This window comes from Bufo bufo, chromosome 3 (assembly GCF_905171765.1).
Source record: "Bufo bufo chromosome 3, aBufBuf1.1, whole genome shotgun sequence".
Classification (NCBI taxonomy): Eukaryota; Metazoa; Chordata; class Amphibia; order Anura; family Bufonidae; genus Bufo; species Bufo bufo.
The window spans coordinates 79,327,014-79,348,519 of NC_053391.1; the positions used below are offsets into that span (position 1 = coordinate 79,327,014).

The following is a 21,506-nucleotide window of genomic DNA, read 5'->3' on the forward strand; positions in this document are numbered from 1 at the left end:
TGATGGTTGCTAAGAGATGTGGTTTGTAAAGCTTCCGTTTTTTATCACACGTGTGAAAAACGCATCAGAACGCATTGCACCCGCGCGGGAAAAACTGAACAACTGAACGCAATCGCAGACAAAACTGACTGAACTTGCTTGCAAAATGGTGCTAGTTTCACTGAACGCACCCTGAACGCATCCGGAGCCAATCCGTCACGTTTGTGTGAAAGGGGCCAAAGGGGTGATAAGAAAACTTTGGAAGAGATTTATCAAAACTGCTGTAAAGGAAAACTGGCTTTATTGCCCATAGCAAACAATCAGATTCCACCTTTCATTTTCCAAAGGGGCTCTGAAAAATAAAAGGTGGAATCTGATTGGTTGCTATGGGCAACTTCAAGCCGCTTTTGATAAATCTTCCCCTTTGTCTCCAAACTGTACTGTGTCCTAATGGGTTAAAGCTGAGGCTGCCACACATCGTCACCTAGTCCAGGGACTTTCAATGGCTGCTATATTCAGCTTGTACGGCGTCGTGACCTCACCCTGCGGGGCCGCAGTCTGGCGCTGGCACTTGCGGGACAGGGAGGCGTGTAATTAGCGGGCAGGCTGGGGAGACACTGAGCAGCAGCAGGCGCTGTAAACAATCACTCCCCATTAATAAGCACGGCCACGCGCCCCGCCCACTGACACTTATGACAGGCCAATCTAAAACCAATTACTGACAACCAGCGAGCTCAGCCAATCAGCAACGGCCGAGCGCAACGTCATCTATTCCGGAGACAGACTGTTGACGGATATTGAGGCTATCCAATCAGCATCCCGCATGGGTTTACGGCCCCGCCTATTGCACTTGACTGACGTTCCCTTCGACCAACAGAGAGGCAGCGTAGGCGGTGCAGGAAGAGGAGGGGGCGGTTGCCCGGCGGTAGCAGTACGCGCAGGTCGGAGACAGCAGCATGGCGGAAGACGAGAGTGATCAGGAGTCGGAGAGGCTTGTGGAAGAGCTGGAAGCCATAGCCGAGGAGGAACTGAGGGGGCCGGGAGCGAGAGACGTGAGGAGCCTGGAGTACTGCCGCCGCTTCTGTGAGGTGAGGGGCGCCCGGGCTGAGAGAAAGAGGAAGACTCGGCTCCTGTGTAGTGTGTGGCCTTAGCTCTCCCCTGAGCTCAGGAGTCAGTACGTGCACCCAAGTGTACTGATCTGATGTATTACCCGACTGCCCTGCACCCTGTATGTAATAACAGCCCCTTACCTCAGTGCCCTGCACTCTGTATGTAATAACAGCCCCTTACCTCAGTGCCCTGCACTCTGTATGTAATAACAGCCCCTTACCTCGGTGCCCTGCACTCTGCATGTAATAACAGCCCCTTACTTCAGTGCCCTGCACCCTGTATGTCATAACAGCCCCTTACCTCAGTGCCCTGTATGTAATAACAGCCCCTTACCTCAGTGCCCTGCACTGTGCATGTAATAACAGGCCCTTACCTCAGTGCCCTGCACTGTGCATGTAATAACAGGCCCTTACCTCAGTGCCCTGCACTGTGCATGTAATAACAGCCCCTTACCTCAGTGCCCTGCACTGTGCATGTAATAACAGCCCCTTACCTCAGTGCCCTGCACTGTGCATGTAATAACAGCCCCTTACCTCAGTGCCCTGCACTGTGCATGTAATAACAGCCCCTTACCTCAGTGCCCTGTACCCTGTATGTAATAACAGCCCCTTACCTCAGTGCCCTGCACTGTGCATGTAATAACAGGCCCTTACCTCAGTGCCCTGCACTGTGCATGTAATAACAGGCCCTTACCTCAGTGCCCTGCACTGTGCATGTAATAACAGCCCCTTACCTCAGTGCCCTGCACTGTGCATGTAATAACAGGCCCTTACCTCAGTGCCCTGCACTGTGCATGTAATAACAGCCCCTTACCTCAGTGCCCTGCACTGTGCATGTAATAACAGCCCCTTACCTCAGTGCCCTGCACTGTGCATGTAATAACAGCCCCTTACCTCAGTGCCCTGTACCCTGTATGTAATAACAGCCCCTTACCTCAGTGCCCTGCACTCTGCATGTAACAGCCCCTTACCTCAGTGCCCTGTATGTAATAACAGCCCCTTACCTCAGTGCCCTGTACCCTGTATGTAATAACAGCCCCTTACCTCAGTGCCCTGCACTCTGCATGTAACAGCCCCTTACCTCAGTGCCCTGTACCCTGTATGTAATAACAGCCCCTTACCTCAGTGCCCTGTACCCTGTATTCCTTCTAAGTATGAAATAACTGGTAGAAATTCTGCCATTACGGAGACAATGTGACCCTACTGGGGGCAGTTTTATCCTCTAAACAGTAACCCCACCCCCTCCTGCTGGGGCTGAATAGAAATCACTTCCTGGTTCTGTCTGGCATCACATGACCCCCGTCAGCCAGTCAGCAGCTCTGGAAAGACTCATTTGTTACTACTGTTTCTGAGAAGTTGTCACATGACCCTTTGAGCGCTGAGGGGTCATGTGACACACCATGTGACTCCACAAAGCCAGAATTGCCTTCTTGCCCTCTACAGTCTAATAGTTCTATGACTTTCTTATTTAAAGGTTTTCCTTGGGCTTTTCATAAAATCCTGCCGGCACCTTCTGTCCTGTTTGGTCAGTACTTACCCGTCCGTCACACCACGAATGCTGATGACCTACCCATCACAGCGCCATTTACGTCCATTAGTTGCGATGCCGGCAGCGCTGCATTGTAAGATTCTTAGACCATGAGACTGAAGTCTCCGTGTAGCCCGAGCCTAAAAATGGCAATCTGAAATCTGACTTAAAAGGGGCCGCACAGTATTCTCAGAGGACCCGCCCCGCTCCGGACATGTACCCTCTTTGTAATAGCAATTCTGCCGCATCTATTCTGATCACTCTGTGGTTTATTATTCCTGCTAGAAGTTTATGAATTACTAGCAGTTTGAAATGAAGGTCCAGTCGGGTGTTACCAGTTGGGGGTGTGTCCCTGACCAATCTGACACTATCCGATCAGTGCTGGCAGACTGTGCAGGGACACCCCCCCCCTTCTGGGCCTTCACCTCAGACTGCTAGTAATTCATCCACCACTTCTAACAGGAAGAATAAAGGAATGGCACAACAGTCCTAAGAATAGAGGCTCCAGAATTGTTATTACAAGAGGATTGCAAGTAGTTACTAAAAAGGACACTTCAGGAGAGGGGACACCCCCCCCCCCCCTATTCAGAGAAGAACGGGTCTGTTATACGGTTATCCCAATCCTACACCTGCTATCTTGAGTAAGGGTAAGCGATATGGCCTAAAATTTATATTGCGATATAATTTTAAGCATGTGCGATATGCGATATATATTGCGATATATTGTTTTCTATATTGGGGGGGTGTTTAAACTTCTTTTTTTTTTTTTTTTTTTTACTTTTTATTTAATAACTATTAGCCTCCTTAAGGGCTAGAACCCTTGTCATATTCACCCTAATAGAGCTCTATCAGGGTGAATAGGACTTCACACTCTCCCTGCTGCCCTGTGCTTTGTGCAGACAACAGCAGGGAGCTGACCATGGCAGCCAGCCTCTCATGTGCCCCTCCAGCCTCTTATCTGCTCCCCCCCCAGCCTCTTATCTGCTCCCCCCCCCCCAGCCTCTTATCTGCTCCCCCCCCCCAGCCTCTTATCTCCTCCCCCCCCCCAGCCTCTTATCTGCTCCCCCCCCCAGCCTCTTATCTGCCCCCCCCCCCCAGCCTCTTATCTGCTCCCCCCCCCCAGCCTCTTATCTGCTCCCCCCCCCCAGCCTCTTATCTGCTCCCCCCCCCCAGCCTCTTATCTGCTCCCCCCCCCCAGCCTCTTATCTGCTCCCCCCCCCCAGCCTCTTATCTGCTCCCCCCCCCAGCCTCTTATCTGCTCCCCCCCCCCAGCCTCTTATCTGCTCCCCCCCCCCCGCCTCCTATCTGCCCCCCCCCCCCCAGCCTCTTATCTGCTCCCCCCCCCCCAGCCTCTTATCTGCTCCCCCCCCCCCAGCCTCTTATCTGCCCCCCCCCCCCGGCCTCTTATCTGCTCCCCCCCCCCAGCCTCTTATCTGCTCCCCCCCCCAGCCTCTTATCTGCCCCCCCCCCCCCAGCCTCTTATCTGCTCCCCCCCCCCAGCCTCCTATCTGCTCCCCCCCCCCCAGCCTCTTATCTGCTCCCCCCCCCCAGCCTCTTATCTGCCCCCCCCCCCCCCAGCCTCTTATCTGCTCCCCCCCCCCCCAGCCTCTTATCTGCTCCCCCCCCCCCCAGCCTCTTATCTGCTCCCCCCCCCCCCCAGCCTCTTATCTGCTCCCCCCCCCCAGCCTCTTATCTGCTCCCCCCCCCCCAGCCTCTTATCTGCTCCCCCCCCAGCCTCTTATCTGCTCCCCCCCCCCCAGCCTCTTATCTGCTCCCCCCCCCCCCCAGCCTCTTATCTGCCCCCCCCCCCCCCAGCCTCTTATCTGCCCCCCTATGGTAACTCAAACCCACCCCCCCTCCCTCCCCAGTATTAATCATTGGTGGCAGTGGCCACAGGGTCCCCCTCCTCCCCCCCCTAGTTCATTGATGGCAGTGGGCAGTTCCGATCGGAGTCCCAGCAGTGTAATGCTGGGGCTCCGATCGGTTACCATAGCAGCCAGGACGCTACTGAAGTCCTGGCTGCGATGGTATGTTAGTGAGCAGCATTATACTCATGTGCGCCGTGGCCGCCGGGCGCTCCTTCTTCTCATAGGTCTGTGCGGCGCATTGCTAATGCTATAAGCATTAGCAATGCGCCGCACAGACAGAAGAAGGAGCGCCCGGCGGCCATGGCGCACGTGAGTATAATGCTGCTCACTAACATACCATCGCAGCCAGGACTTCAGTAGCCAGTAGCGTCCTGGCTGCTATGGTAACCGATCGGAGCCCCAGCATTACACTGCTGGGACTCCGATCGGAACTGCCCACTGCCATCAATGAACTAGGGGGGGGGGGGGAGGGGGACCCTGTGGGATATGGCCGGCCACAGTCCCTCCCCTCCTCCTCTTACTCTGTCCTCTCCTCATTGGTGTTCAGCGGCAGCCGCGCACAGTGGGGAGGGAGGGACTCCCTCCTTCTCCCTCCACTGTACTGGCCGGCGGGCTCAGGAGTAAATGGTGCGCGCAGAGAGCGCAATCATATCGCGGTCCGGCGATATGGCGAAAATCCATATCGTGGCCCAAATTTATATCGCATATCGCCTATACCGCCCACCCCTAATCTTGAGCATCACCCAGATAATCTTTCCCTGACACCAGCAGTAGCCTGAGAGGGAATTTCCTCTTTATTTCGGAGGTGGTCTCATTTGTGCTCTGTCCTACAGAACAACACTTTCCAATAGCACAGTACTGCCAAAATGAAAAAGGGCAAAACAGCCAAAAAAATTCCCCAAAATGTGGTCTGTGTACACAATGAGTTACAAAAATACATTTTTCTGTGTCCCTTTTTAAAGGGGTTATCCTGGGCTGGAAATAGCGCCCCCCCCATCCCCAATACTCCCGGCCCCCCACACCGATTCTACTTACCCCCCGCTCCCTGTGCCGCTCCTGTTCCCCACGCGGCAGGAGCAGCTTCTCCCCCTGCGCGGATGAAAACAAGAATGGAAGAAAACCCTCACTCACCTTTCAAAACGCCCCCCGGTTTCAGCGCCGCCGTCCACACCAGACTGGAAGTAATTTGAACCTGTTCTTGGTCGTGAGACGGCTACAGGCGCTCACCGGCCTCAGCAGTCGCATGTCCGGTAACAGCGCGTCGCTTGTGCCACTCTTGCACATGCAACCACTGAGGCCATTAACCAATAATTGTATGACCAAGGACACGCCCCAGTCACCTCTGTTCTGGGGGCGACTGTCAGGTGCCGAAATGTAGTGCGCTTTGAAAGCTGAGTGACTTTTATGTTTTTGACTCTCTGCTGCCTGTCATATTTTATTTATATATATATATATATATATATATATAATTTTTTTTTTTTAGGCTACTTTTACACTTGTGTTGTTAATTCCGGTATTGAGATCCGCCAGAGGATCTCTATAGCGGAATTAAACGGATCTGATTTTGAACATCAGGATGCAGTTGTGTAAAATCAAACCGGGGAAAAAAAAACGGATCTGTCACTAAATACATTGAAATTGAATGGGTGACATTGACTTCCATTGTTTTCAGTGTCAGATCCATTTCCCCCCCCCCCCCCCCCCCCCCTGTTTTTATGACTTGACACAAAATCGCAGCTTGCAGCGGTCACAAAACAGAATGCTGCCGGAACGGATCTCTTTCCATTCAGAATGCATGAGGACTAAACGGAAACTTTTTTTTAAATTCTGGTATTGAGATCCTCTGCCGGAAAACAACAGCGCAAGTTTGAAAGTAGCCTTAATTGGGTCAGACGGTCCCTCTAATGAGCAGTGTCTTCATTCTGTCTCCCCAGGTTGTTGAGGACTACACAGCGCGGTGGCAGGTCCCTCTGCCGCAGCTACAAGTACTGCAGACCGCGCTCTGCTGCTTCACATCTGCGAGCGTGTCCTTTCCGGCTGAGTGTGAGCACGTACAGCATGTACTGAGCAGGCTCGCTTTGTAAGTACACGTCTTATTTAAAAAGGTTAATGGCTTGGATTTTGGTCACAGGCTACGGTTAGCTGTGGGTCAGATCACGCGTGAGCCCAGGGTCATGTTACTGTAGGGGGCGCTGTCTGTGATGTTCCCTCCCTGCAAGGACCGGGGACTGTAGGTGAATACTGGGCTTTATAATCGGCCATACAATACAGTTACAGGGAAGGGTAACGTCATTACTAGGTTACGTGCACACGCAGAGTGAGGCCTCTTCACATAAGCGCGTTTTCCATCCGGATGCGTGTAGAAAGCGTAAAGCACCTGGACTGAATCCTGACCCCCTTCATTTCAATGAGTAGCGCACACGTTTTTCACGCATCATCTTCGCAGCATGTTCTATATTGTGCGTTTTTCATGCAGCTTTGGCTCCATAGAAGTGAATGGGGCTTGTTTGAAAAAATGGAAGACATCCGGATGTAATGTGTTTTTCACTGATGGTCGCAGGGAGATGTAGATTGTGATTTTCAAATTTTTCTTCAAATTCGTGAAAAATGAATGTAATCCGGACAGAAAAAAAAAACGCAGTCGCAAAAAAAAAACAATCACAGAATCCGTATCGTTCTTGTGAAAGAGGCGGGGAAAAAATGGCCGTAAAAAAAATGGACACCGCCAGTTTTTTATGGCCATTTTGCATCAGTGTGTGCATCCACCCCTGAATTTTTTATTTTTTTATACATCGTACCCTTTTCTTAAGAGCCATAAGGGCTCTTTCACACTTGCGTTCTTGTCTTCCGGCATAGAGTTCCGTCTTCGGGGCTCTATGCCGGAAGAATCCTGATCAGGATTATCCCCATGCATTCTGAATGGAGTGAAATCCGTTCAGGATGCATCAGGATGTCTTCAGTTCCGGAACGGAACGTTTTTTGGCCGGAGAAAATACCGCAGCATGCTGCGCTTTTTGCTCCGGCCAAAAATCCGGAACACTTGCCGCAAGTCCGGATCCGGAATTAATGCCCATTGAAAGGCATTGATCCGGATCCGGCCTTAAGCTAAACGTCGTTTCGGCGCATTGCCGGAGCCGACATTTAGCTTTTTCAGAGTGGTTACCATGGCTGCCGGGACACTAAAGTCCTGGCAGCCATGGTAAAGTGTAGTGGGGAGCGGGGGAGCAGCATACTTACCGCCCGTGCGGCTCCCGGGGCGCTCCAGAGTGACGTTAGGGCGCCCCAAGCGCATGGATCACGTGATCGCATGGACACGTCATCCATGCGCATGGGGCGCCCTGACGTCATTCTGGAGCGCCCCGGGAGCCGCACGGACTGTAAGTATACTGCTCCCCCGCTCCCCGCTCCTACTATGGCAACCAGGACTTTAATAGCGTCCTGGCTGCCATAGTAACACTGAACGCATTTTGAAGACGGATCCGTCTTCAAATGCTTTCAGTACACTTGCGTTTTTCCGGATCCGGAGTGTAATTCCGGCAAGTGGAGTACATGCCGGATCCGGACAACGCAAGTGTGAAAGAGCCCTTAGACGGGTGCACTCCTGTCTAAATGACCATTACGACGGCCTATTATTTTTTTTTTTTTACGAACGCTATTCAGTAGCTGTTAAAATAAAAAAGCTCTGAAAGCATTAGCCGTTTTCTTGTGTGAATGTCGTCTAAAGATGACTGTGAATGAAGTCTACAAATCTATCCCACAATTCGCAGAGATGTTCCTTGCGGTTTTCCTTGTTTTTGGTGTAGAATTTAGCTGTGGATTTTACTTGTTACAGTAAATATAGTATGTGGTGCATTTCCGCAGCAGACGGGGCATGCTGTGTATGCGGGAACGGGGTTTGTAATTAGAGATGATCAAATTTCCGCTTATGAAACTCGTTCACACTTCGTTTGGTGGTAAAAGGTGAATTGCGTTATGGATTCCGTTACCACGGACCGTAACGCAATTCTATAACGGAATGCATTTAGAGGCACTTCGTTATTTATTCCGTCATAATAGAAGTCTATGGTCTGCATAACGGATCCATCAGTTATGCAGGAGACGACTCCCCGCCTCTAAAGGCATTCCGTCATAGAACTGCGTTATGGTCCGTGGTAACGGAATCCATAACGCAATTCACCTTTTACCACCAAACGAAGTGTGAACAAATTTCAAAATATGAAATTCACTCATTTCTATTTGTAATAATCCCATTCACTAACCTAGCACTGAATTATTATTTTTTTATTCCAAAATTTGCATCGAACGTGTGAATCCACCATTATAGAGCTAGCACGGATAATATAGGATCCAACATGGGTTCCTATTGGCATGTGGCCGCCGTAAAGCATACAGATGTAGCAGAGTTAACAGTCAGTCATAACGCGTTAACTGCATGTGATAACTCGCCAAGTTTGACTGTTAACGCTGCTACATCCGTATCTCTGAATACTGTTAACAGCAGCTCAGGCAATATGGCCGCCCCCTTAATCATGTGCAAAAGAAAACTACCTGGTTTTATTTAGTAAAACGTCCTCCTCTAAAATAAGGGAGAGCACAAACCTCTGCAGTGGGGAGCGCTCATGGAAGTGGAGCCGTGGTGGCTCAGCTTATAAAGGATGTTTTTTTTTTTCTTTTACCACTGCATAGATTGCCACAGGCCTGACAGAACCAGCGGATGTGTACACAACCACATTAATCTAACAGTTTTCTTTTTAAAGGGGTTGTCCCACAAAAATATTGTACGTTTTTTTTAAACCAGCACCTGGATCTGAATACCTTTTTGTAATTGTATTCAATTAAAAACGTAGAATACCACTGAGTTATTCAATAAAATGTATCTGTACAGCGCCACCTGCTGTTTGTTCTTTCTTATTTATTTGACCTGCTCACTGAGAAGGCCGCACATGCTCAGTTTCATCCTTTAAATGCCCCCTGAGCTGTGATGGGGAGAGCAGGGGCACGCCCCCCCTGAGCTGTGATGGGGAGAGCAGGGACACGCGCCCCCCTGAGCTGTCAGATGGGGAGAGCAGGGACACGTGCCCCCCTGAGCTGTCAGATGGGGAGAGCAGGGACACGCGCCCCCCTGAGCTGTCAGATGGGGAGAGCAGGGACACGCGCCCCCCTGAGCTGTCAGATGGGGAGAGCAGGGACACGCGCCCCGCTGAGCTGTCAGATAGGGAGAGCAGGGACACGCGCCCCGCTGAGCTGTCAGATAGGGAGAGCAGGGGCACGCCCCCCCTGAGCTGTCAGATGGGGAGAGCAGGGGCACGCCCCCCCTGAGCTGTCAGATGGGGAGAGCAGGGGCACGCCCCCCCCCCTGAGCTGTCAGATTGGGAGAGCAGGGGCACGCCCCCCCCCCTGAGCTGTCAGATGGGGAGAGCAGGGGCACGCCCCCCCCCCTGAGCTGTCAGATGGGGAGAGCAGGGGCACGCCCCCCCCCTGAGCTGTCAGATGGGGAGAGCAGGGGCACGCCCCCCCGCGAGCTGTCAGATGGATATAAATCTAGCAGAGCATTGGGAGATCTCTGGATCCATGTGAGGTACACGGCTGCTTCTAGCTTTGTTAGAAAGAGTTTGGCATGTACTATATGATGTCTGATTTTCATTTTTTACATTAGTCATCGGATAACCCCTTAAATATAATTTGGATAGGACCAAATAACACAACGACATTAAATTAGTAACCTGATTTGGTTCCTGTGTACCATGTAATTAGTCTGCTTCTTGTTTTTTTCCCCTGAAGCCTTTTGCTTATTTTAGTCTCATGATATCAAATCACATCTTCATTATGTAGTCAAGCTGAATAAAAGATATAGTGCAAAAATAGCTGAGCGCAGATGCACACCTCGGGTCTAGTAAGGAAGGATCATTCTCTATATTAAAGTCGGCACCATTGAAGTCCATGTATGTGATAAGATGGTCATTGATTCATCCATGAAGATTTTCGTGAAGATTGCGTATGTCTGTTTTTGCTTTCCATGTGTCATCAGTCACGGCACAGCTGAAAATTTATTTTCAGAGCCTCTCCTGTAAATGGTCTGTGACACATGGACAGCGTCCATGTGTTTTACGGACCCATAGACTGTAATGAACATGATAGACACAGGGTGTGCTTCCGTGCTAAAACACGGATGTGTGAATACACACATTAAAGTAATAGGCCTTATTCACGTGTCTCCACAGACAGCACACGTATCCTAACAGTTTACAATGGCATATAGCATGTGCGACATGAACCTGACCATGTCCTCGGCCACAAAATAACAGTATAGTGCTAAGTAAATGTACCTGAGGCATACCGACCAAACAGGGCGCCCAGGAGCCCCTCCGCTATAATGTTAACCTGTGCCCCCTAGATGATGAGTCTGCCTTACTAGACCCCAGAGTCATCTGCTTTTATCTATGATTGCTTTGCACATTGTGTTGGGACTCTTTCACACGAGCGGATGCTGTTCATGGAATCAGCTGCGTGAAAGAGAGCCAAGCCGCGCTCCGGACAGCAGAGACACGGAGCAGTAACATGACTGATAATGCTCCGCGCCTCTCTGTGATCTTTTTACTACAAAATCACGGTAACAACTTTATCTCACTGTTATCAATCATGTTACTGCTCCGTGTCTCTGCTGTCCAGAGCGCGGCTTGGCTCTCTTTCACGCAGCGGATTCCACGCACGCCATCTGCCCGGTGATTGGTTTCTTTCTCACACAGGCCTATTTGTCTGACAAGTGGATTGGTTTATTGTACTCTTTATACAAATCTCAGTGCATTGCTATTTTATTTCAGGAGTCTCTTTGAGTTGCTGCTGTTTTTTGGGAAAGATGAATTTTATGAGGCTCCTTTGAAAGACATCCTTGGTTCAGTCCAGGTAAGTCCAAACAAGAATAAAGAAGTTGTAGCACTCACCAATCCAGTGTGACCCCGTAGGGTAAGGCCTGACGTGGGGGGTACACTGTGGGTTTTCTGCAGTGGAGAATCCGCAGTGAATCTGCCGACATTCCACAACAGCAAAGTATACACCAAATGTAGGTGCAGATGGTCAGGGCCCGACAAGACTGGCTATGCTGATCAACAGGCAGGTGGGCGCTTCTTCAACTGTGAGGACTTCCCCTGACAGGTGAGGAAGTCTTGCTAATGAGACAAATCCTACCAGGCCATTAGGGGGCAATTTATCGATGCAGCACTACTAATTTTAGGCAATTTTTTTTTTTTTCAATTAGTCTTTTTTGAAAGTGTTCAACAGTCGTCGTCCCCCTCCTCTCTAAAGCTTTCACTACATGTACAGACTATTGCTTTCGGCCTCACTGAATCCGCCAGGGAGCTGCTCTGACAGCTCAGTCTGTAGCCTATAACTCTGAACTCCTGACATGTCATAAACACTCATTGAAAGAGGACCCGTCACTGCAAAGTGTGATGCAATCAGCATGTAATAGAGCAAGAGGAGCTATGCAGATTGATATATCGTGGGAACAGATACAGCAAAACTTGTAATTTATACATTTAAACCTCTTCTCTGTCTAAACTTGAGACCACCCTGTGCACAGTTATCAGTGACAGACAGCTATTTATGTATACACACTTACACAATGCTATCAGTCATTGATAAGATGGCCCCTGTGTACAACTAAGGTCAGAAAAAGCAGAAACCTAAATGTATAAATTAGACGTTTTACTGAAGCTTTTCCCATAAGCTGTATGTCATTCTGTTCAGTTCCTTATTTATTTTACCTTTTTTATATAGCTCTGGCATATTCCGCAGCACTTTACAGCCATGATCACTCGCTGTCCCCAGTGGGGCTCACAATCTACATTCCCCATCAGTATGTCTTTGCAGTGTGGGAGTAAACCGGAGGAAACACAGGGAGAACATACAAACTCCATGCAGATGTTTCCTTGGGCAGGTTTGAACCTAGGACCCCAGCACCATCTGCCACCAGTGCTAACCACTGAGCCGCCATGTTGCTAGAGTAAAAGCTCTTGCATTTTCTGATGACCGGTTCTCTTTAAGCCATAGCGAGCTGTTATGAGTTCAGTGTTAAGGCTCTGACTCATTGAGTGTGAGATCAGTAGTCTGCAAATGTTCTGAAAGTGAGGGATGTTGAACATTTTTAATAAAAACCAATAGAAAAATTATTTTTAGGTTCATTTATTTTTTTGTTATTTTTAAGGAAGGATAAGATACGGATTATTAGCTTCTTGCAGTACTGTGGAAGTATAACTTAAAGGGATTATCCTGAAAATATTGATGACCTATCCTCGGGATAGGTGATCAATATCAGATCGGCGGAGGTCCGACTCCCAGGACTCCTGCCGTTCAGGACCCCTGCCGGACCGCACACCGCCGGCACTGAATAGAAAATGCCTATTTTTCGGGATTGGAATTGCGGACCCGGAAGTGCGGATCCGCAATTCCGGATCCGGGCAGCACGATGAATGGGGCTGCAATTCCGTTCCGCAAAATGTAGAACGAAATTGCGGACGTGTGAATGGACCCTAATACTCCCATTCCCACATTCTTACTCTTTTTCATGCATATATTTTAAGTGGTTGTCCCACAAGACCGGCCGACCATTAGAAGATCACTGCAGGTTTACCTTTGTTAACCCTCTGTGACTATACGCTCAGCAGGGGCTAATGTGGTATCGCAAGGCCACCCTTTAATGCAATGCACACACAGAGCGGGTCTGCTACAGTGAAAGCTGGCTTCCTTTTATTCAGAATAGGAACCCCGCCTGACATCCATATTGTAAAATATCCTGTAGAGGCCATGAAATGTCACCAAATGTGCCAATCTTACAGTAAGAAAATTATACATTCAGATTTTAGATCAGTGCTACAGAAATGAAAACTGTACAAAACATTGTCTGTGAAGGTTCTCATTTATCCAGGTCATGGTATATCTGTAAAGAATAAATCAAGGCAACTGGACTTACTGTAGATTTCTTGAAAACGTTTCACTCGTTCTTCCAACGAGCTTTCTCAATTCTGAGTGACTGTACAAGAATTCTCTGGGAATAAATATGTAACCGAATCAACATCTGGTAATTATACCCAGCATGGGGGTCAGAGGTCATTATACCCAGCATGGGGTCAAAGGTGTTGATTCCATTATCCTAATTGGAGTCAGTAGGTGATAATGACCTCCCAGAAAAAGGTGTCAAGACAGCATTGTATGTGGCAGACCAATAGATGTCTAACCCCCCGCCTCTATTCAAGCTTGGCTTCTCCATTTTTACGTAGATGGACTCCTTCACACCTCGTTTTTACCAATCGGCCTCCTTATCCAAAACACGTACTTGACTGTCTTCAAAGGTGTGACCTGTTTCTTTTAGATGTAAGTACACGGCTGAATTTTTGACCAGAGGTTTTGGCTCTTCTATGCTGAGCCATATGCTGATGTAGTTGTTGTTTTGTTTCGCCGATATACAGTTCTGAGCATTCCTCATTGCACTGGACTGCGTACACAATGTTGTCCATCTTGTGTTTAGGCGTTGGGTCTTTGGGATGAACCAGTTGTTGCCTCAGTGTGTTGCTGGGTTTGCTCAGAACTGTATATCGGCGAAACAAAACAACAACTACATCAGCGTATGGCTCGGCATAGAAGAGCCAAAACCTCTGGTCAAGATTCAGCCGTGTACTTGCATCTAAAAGAAACAGGTCACACCTTTGAAGACAGTCAAGTACGTGTTTTGGATAAGGAGGCAATATAACAAAACAGTAACAAAAACAGGTGCACTCTGTAGTCTCACTAAACCCTCAAACTGATTTTAAAATTGAGAGATTAGTCAACATGTTCTACGGTGTAGAACATGTCTAAGCCCGGGCACCACGCCAAGGTTTCTCAAGTAGGCCTTATGCTCCTGTAATTTGCCCACTGGCTCCTGGTATCGCCCATACGGCTCAGGTAGGAGAGTGTTAGGTCCCGGGCTACTTGAGAAACCTTGGCGTGGTGCCCGGGCTTAGACATGTTCTACACCGTAGAACATGTTGACTAATCTCTCAATTTTAAAATCCGTTTGAGGGTTTAGTGAGACTACAGAGTGCACCTGTGTTTGTTACTGTTTTGTTATATTGTTATATTAATTATGACATCCGCACTTGTTACCTTGTGTAGGATGTCTATTGTGGTTCGCCGCGGGCATCCTCCACCGTATGCATTTTGCTGGGGATTGCCATTAGCAACGGGCCACAAGTGCAGGATTTGCTCCCCTGTATATATGCACAACTGCATGTGGGTTCGAGCACCACCTGCTAATGCCAACCTGTCTTCTTAGTTTGGATAAGGAGGCCAATTGGTACAAACAAGGTGTGAAGGAGGCCATCTACGTAAAAATGGAGAAGCCAAGCTTGAATAGAGGCGGGGGGTTAGTCATCTATTGTCTGTCACATACAATGCTGTCTTGACACCTTTTTTCTGGGAGGTCATTATCACCTACTGACTCCAATTAGGATAATGGAATCAACACCTTTGACCCCATGCTGGGTATAATGACCTCTGACCCCCATGCTGGGTATAATTACCAGATGTTGATTCGGTTACATATTTATTCCCAGAGAATTCTTGTACAGTCACTCAGAATTGAGAAAGCTCGTTGGAAGAACGAGTGAAACGTTTTCAAGAAATCTACAGTAAGTCCAGTTGCCTTGATTTATTCTTTACAGATGTACAAAACCTTACCTTATTGCTTTGGTTATTGTAGGATTCTTACATAAATTTTTTTTTCCCAGGAATGCCATGACCTCCTCATCCGATATGATAATACGGACTTGAGAGAAGTTACATGTGTTATTAAGGATGGAGGTCCTTGGGAAGATCCAGTATTACAAGCTGTGCTTAAGGGAAAATCTGAACCTCAAGACATTGGTAAGTGTCACTGGCTTCACTCAGCAGGGGTAGGTAGCGACCTGCTCTCATAGAACAAGACACCTGTGGTAGGTGCTCGTTCTGAGGTTTTGTGAGCAGAGCCTAGATGGCGGCACGTGTCCATAGTCTGCAGGCAGTAATCTGATGTTTGTCTTTTTTTTTTCTTTCATAGTGGACAGATACTTGAGGTCGGAGAACCAGCTGTTTTTTGAATTTCGGGTGAGGTACCTCATTGCCTGTGAACGTATTTCAGAAGCAGTGGCTCTGATAACAACCTGCTTGAGTCACCCTGAAGTCAGTAAAAACCTGTATTATCATCAGGCCTACTTTATGTGTCTGCATATGACCCGATTAACAGAGCGGCTTCTTCCTGAGGTTTGTTCCTGACATTTTGTTAAAAGTCCTGTATTACAAAGTTGTATCAGTATAAGGCCTGATTCACACGAACGTGCTCCGTCCGGGAAACCTTGCCTGTGTCGGCTGCATTTCCAGGACCTACCGCGGCTCCCCTGACCTGAACTTGCTGCATCGTACTGATTTATTATAGTCAGTTCTTACCTGATCATGGGTGTGTTGTATTCATCTCCTCATGTGAGCGCAGAACAGGAGACTCGAGATCATAGGAACTGATTATATTGAAGTAACATGGAAAACCTGAGCAAAAATACAGTGATGGGGAAAAAAATCTGAATAGTAAAAGACAATCTTCTAAAAATGCAAATATGTTTGACTTGTGTATGTATGCAGATGTGAGTGATCCTTCAAGACTTTTATGGGATCTAATTCATTAGATTTGTTGTATTGTGTGTTAGAAATGTATTTCTATATCCACTCCATTTCTGTACTTTGTAAGGAATAATATGCCCCTGAATATATCAGATATACAGTTAGGTCCATATATATATATTGGACAGACAACATTTTTCTACATTTTGTTCTGTACGTTACCACAATGGATTTTGAACAAAACAATTCAGATGCAGTTGAAGTTCAGACTTTCAGCTTTAATTCAGTGGGTTGAACAAAATGATTGCATAAAAATGTGAGGAACTAAAGCATTTTTTAACCTGTTGGGGACACATGACTTACTGGTACGTCATGTGTAGTTCCGATCACCACCGCGCGGCGGGCGGTGATCGGAACTGGGTGCCTGCTCAAATCATTGAGCAGGCACCCTGGGACAATGCGCGGTGGGGTCGTATCAGCGATCCACGCAAACCGCAGGTCAATTCAGACCTGCGGTTTGCAGTGTTTACGGGAGTTGCAGTGGACGGTCGGATGTGCCATCAGGTCCTCGTGCAGCTGTAATGGGGACCCGATGGTATGGAAGGCAGCGCGATGCCTTCCTTAGGCATTGGCGCTGCCTTCCGGTGAAGAGCCTGTGAGATCCAGCCCTCTGGATCTCACAGGCAGGAAGCTGTATGAGTAATACACACAGTATTACTCATACAGCCAATGCATTCCAATACAGAAGTATTGGAATGCATTGTAAAGGGGATCAGACCCCCAAAAGTTGAAGTCCCAAAGTGGGACAAAAAGTTTTCCCCCCCAGTAAAAAAAAAAAAATTTGGGTATCGCCGCGTCCGTATCGACCGACTCTATAAACATATCACATGACCTAACCCCTCAGATGAACACCATAAAAAATAAAAACTGTGCTAAATAAACAATTTTTTTTGTCACCTTACATCACAAAAAGTACAACAGCAAGCGATCAAAAAGGCGTATGCCCGCCAAAATAGTACCAATCTAACAGTCACCTCATCCCGCAAAAAATTAGCCCCTACCTAAGACAATTGCCCAAAAAAAAAAAAAACTATGGCTCAGAATATGGAGACACTAAAACATAATTATTATTTTTTGTTTAAAAAATGAAATCATTGTGTAAAACTTACATAAATAAAAAAAAAAATAGTATACATATTAGGTATCCCCGTGTCCGTGACAACCTGCTCTATAAAAATACCACATGATCTAACCTGATGAATGTTGTAAATAACAAAAAAAAATGTGCCAAAACAGCTATTTCTTGTTACCTTGCCTCACAAAAAGTGTAATATAAAGCAACCAAAAATCATATGTACCCTAAACTAGTACCAACAAAACTGCCACCCTATCCTGTAGTTTCTAAAATGGGGTCACTTTTTTGGAGTTTCTACTCTAGGGGTGCATCAGGGGGGCTTCAAATGGGACATGGTGTAAAAAAAAACAGTCCAGCAAAATCTGCCTTCCAAAAACCGTATGGCATTCCTTTCCTTCTGCCCTGCCGTGTGCTCGTACAACAGTTTACGACAACAAATGGGGTGTTTCTGTAAACTAGAGAATCAGGGCCCAAAATATTGAGTTTTGTTTGGCTGTTAACCCTTGCTTTGTAACTGGAAAAAAAAAATCTTAAAATGGAAAATCTGCCAAAAAAAAGTGAAATTTTGAAATTGTATCTCTATTTTCCATTAATTCTTGTGGAACACCTAAAGGGTTAACAAAGTTAGTAAAATCAGTTTTTCGCCTATTCCATTGGGGGACACAGACCATGGGTATAGCTTAGGCCATTACTAGGAGGAGACACTATGCAAATAAGAAAAACCACTCCTGCAGGGTTGTCCCTGTAGTTTTTTTCTACTCCTGTTTGATTTTTTCTCAACAGAGGACGCAGGGTCGCATGGTGCGTCCCTGGTCTCTCAGTGGAGTGAGCGCCGGGGTCGAATGGACGTCCCCGGCTACCTCCCTTTCCCCCCAGAAGATAAGTGGAACCGGGCTTGACCTGCAGCTCCGGTGGCCTAACAGATCCAGGGTCACCTACTCCTGCCCTCTATCCAGATCACTGCCACTCCTTGTGCCAGGTTGAAGGTCTGGGACGCCGACTCTTCTTCCAAGCGTTCCCTCACTAGCCTCCCCTTTGCGGGCTCCTGGCTCTTCGGTGCTAAGCTGGAAGAGATTATCTCGGACGCTACGGGGGGCAAGAGCATCCACCTGCCTCAATCTAGATCCAAGCGCGCCTTCAGAGCTCGGCCCTCTGGCCCTAGAAACCAGTCCTTTCGGCACTTCTCCTCCTCCAGGTCTGCGACAGCCCCCTCCTCCGGAGGCTCTCAGGACTCCCGCAAGAAGCCTTCCTTTAAGCCCCAACCTTCCTGGCGCCCGCGGGAACAATTCCAGGGGAGTTCTGCCCGACCCACGGCTCCCAAGCAGTCCTCCGCCTGAAGGGCCGTCTGCTCTCCTTTCAGCAAGTCTGGGCCCTGGAAATTGTGACTTCCGGTTACAAAATAGAATTTGTTTCCAGGCCTCCGGAACGTTTCTTTCCTTCTCGTGTTCCGGGGGATCCGGCCCGAGTCTCGGCCCTTTTACAAGCGGTCTCTTCCCTTCTGGACCGGGGAGTAGTTGCCCCAGTTCCTCTGGAGGAACAGGGCGCAGGGTTCTACTCAAATCTCTTTTTGTAGTACCGAAGGAGGGATCAGTGCGTCCGGTCCTAGACCTGAAGCTATTAAACCAGTCCCTGCGGGTGCGGAGATTCCGAATGGAATCCCTCCACTCCGTTATTTCTTCTCTTCTTCCAGGGGAGTTCCTCGCGTCGGTGGACATCCGGGACGCCTATCTGCATGTCTCTATCGCAGAATCTCACCACAGATTCCTGCGCTTCGCCATTGGCGGCTGTCATTATCAGTTCGTCGCCCTTCCCTTTGGGCTGGCGACAGCCCCTCGGGTATTCACAAAGATCTTGGCGCCGCTCATGGCGCTTCTCCGTGCCAGAGGCATATCTCTGTTGCCCTACCTGGACGACATACTGATAAAGGCTCCCTCTCGTCCCAGGCCGAAGACAGCGTGTCGGTATCACTATTCAGACTCTGCAACAGTTCGGCTGGCTGATCAATTTCCCGAAGTCCTCTCTCCAACCTTCCCAGAGGGTGACCTTCCTGGGGGTGATTATGGACACCACTGCAGCCCAGGTATTCCTTCCGGATTACAAGTACTCTCGGATACGGGAGTCGGTGTCTCGCCTTCTGCACTCCCAGTGTCTCTCCATCCGGGAGTGCATGCAGGTTCTGGGGCTTATGGTGGCCTCCTTCGATCCAGTCCCCTTTGCCCAGTTTCACACTCGGCCTCTGCAGCAGGCGATCCTGTCCTTCTGGGACAGGACATTGCGGGGTCTGGACTCTCGGATCCGCCTACCTCCTCGGGTTCGCATGGAACTCCCGTGGTGGCTGTCCCCTCAGAATCTGACTTCGGGGAGATCCTTCCTCCCAATCTCCTGGACAGTCGTCACCACCGACGCCGGTCTTCTGGGTTGGGGTGGCGTTCTCCGGGCTCGGACGGTTCAGGGGGTGTGGTCAGAGGTGGAAGCACGCCTTCCGATCAACATACTGGAGCTCAGAGCAATTTTCCTCTCTCTGTCTCATTGGACCCCTCTCCTAGCGGGTCTCCCGGTAAGGGTCCAGTCGGACAATGCCATAGCCGTGGCCTACATCAATCATCAGGGCGGGACCCGCAGCCGGACGGTGATGCAGTAGGTGAAAAGGATCCTCCAGTGGGCGGAGGCTCACGTTCCAATACTGTGTGCAGTGTACATCCCAGGGGTCGAAAACTGGACGGCAGACTTTCTCAGCCGCAACAGGGTGGATCCGGGAGAGTGGTCTCTGCATCCAGACGTATTCGAGGACGTCTGTCGCCGTTGGGGTCGCCCGGACATGGACTTGATGGCGTCCAGGTTCAACAACAAGGTTCCCACGTTCCTGGCCCGAGCTCGGGATCCGAAGGCGTATGGGGTGGACGCTCTGGTGTCTCCGTGGCAAGACTTCGCACTCCTCTGTCTTCCCACCAGTGCCTCTACTCCCAAAGGTTCTTCGCAGGGTCGCGGCAGAAGGAATCCCGACCATCCTCATTGCCCCCGATTGGCCTCGCCGCGCCTGGTTCTCGGAGGTCACTCGGATGCTGGCAGACATTCCGTGGCCTCTTCCTCTCAGGGAGGACCTGCTGTCTCAAGGACCGCTCTTCCACCAGAATTTACAGCCACTTCGTTTAACGGCGTGGCTGTTGAGACCACCATCTTGAAGAAGAGGGGCTTCTCAGACTCCGTCGTGAAGACCATGATCAAGGCCAGGAAGCGAGCTTCCTCCCGGATATATTATCGTACCTGGAAGGCCTTTCGCGAGAAGATAGGTGTTTTTCCCCTTCGTTTCTCTGTTCCAGTGGTCCTCTTCTTTCTCCAGTTGGGCCTTGAGATGGGAATGTCCCTGAGCTCTCTGAAGGGTCAGGTCTCCGCTCTGGCCATTTTCTTTCAGCGGTCTCTTGTTCTGCTCGGTCCGGTGAGGACCTTCCTACAGGGGGTGGCGCATTCGGTCCCTCCGTATGTCCCTCCTCTGCCCCCCTGGGATCTGAACCTGGTTTTGTCTTCCCTCCAGGCGGCTCCCTTTGAGCCCCTGAGGGAAATTTTCCTGAGTCTTCTCACCTGGAAGGTGGTCTTTTTGGTGGCCATCACCTCTATCAGGAGGGTATCGGAGCAGGCCGCCCTTTCCTCTAAGGAGCCCTTTTTGGTCTTCCACAAGGATAAGGTGGTACTGCGCCCAGTCCCTTCTTTTTTGCCCAAGGTGGTCTCCGCCTTCCACCTTAATGAGGACATAGTCCTGCCCTCCTTTTGCCCCTCCCCGGCGAACCCCAAGGAGCGCGCTCTCCATTCTCTAGATGTTGTCCGCACTGTGCGGGTGTACCTGTCGGTTACTGCCCCATTTCGCCGCTCGGACTCCCTTTTTGTGGTTCCCGAGGGGCCTCGTAAGGGTCTGGCGGCCTCCAAGGTCACTGTGGCTCGGTGGATTCGGTCGGCTATTGCCATGGCCTATCGGTCCCGGGGTAGGGTTCCCCTAGCGGGGGTTACCGCGCACTCCACCAGGGCGGCCTCCTGGGCTAGGCGCAATCGAGCCTCTGCATCACAGCTTTGTAAGGCGGCCACCTGGTCGTCCTTGCATACCTTTACAAAGTTCTACCAGCTGCACTCTGTGGCTTCGGCTGATTCTGCCCTCGGACGCAAGGTATTGCAGGCTGTGGTTCCTGTTTAACCGTTGGACGTTTCCCTCTGGAGGTGCTGGTCTTTACCACCCCATGGACTGCTCTAGGACGTCCCATGGTCTGTGTCCC

The 21,506-nt window shown here is 49.5% G+C and overlaps 1 protein-coding gene across 1 annotated transcript in view; it reads left to right on the forward strand.

The window, feature by feature from the left end:
- The first annotated feature begins 919 nt into the window (after positions 1-919).
- The window catches only part of ZNF654 (zinc finger protein 654), a 66,120-nt gene continuing 45,533 nt past the window's right edge, over positions 920-21,506 (forward strand). Inside the window, exons 1-5 of the mRNA XM_040423252.1 lie at positions 920-1,067; positions 6,419-6,564; positions 11,306-11,387; positions 15,248-15,383; positions 15,556-15,758. Coding sequence (XP_040279186.1) covers positions 936-1,067; positions 6,419-6,564; positions 11,306-11,387; positions 15,248-15,383; positions 15,556-15,758 — 699 coding nt within the window. The 5' untranslated portion in view covers positions 920-935. The remainder of the gene's footprint in view (positions 1,068-6,418; positions 6,565-11,305; positions 11,388-15,247; positions 15,384-15,555; positions 15,759-21,506) is intronic.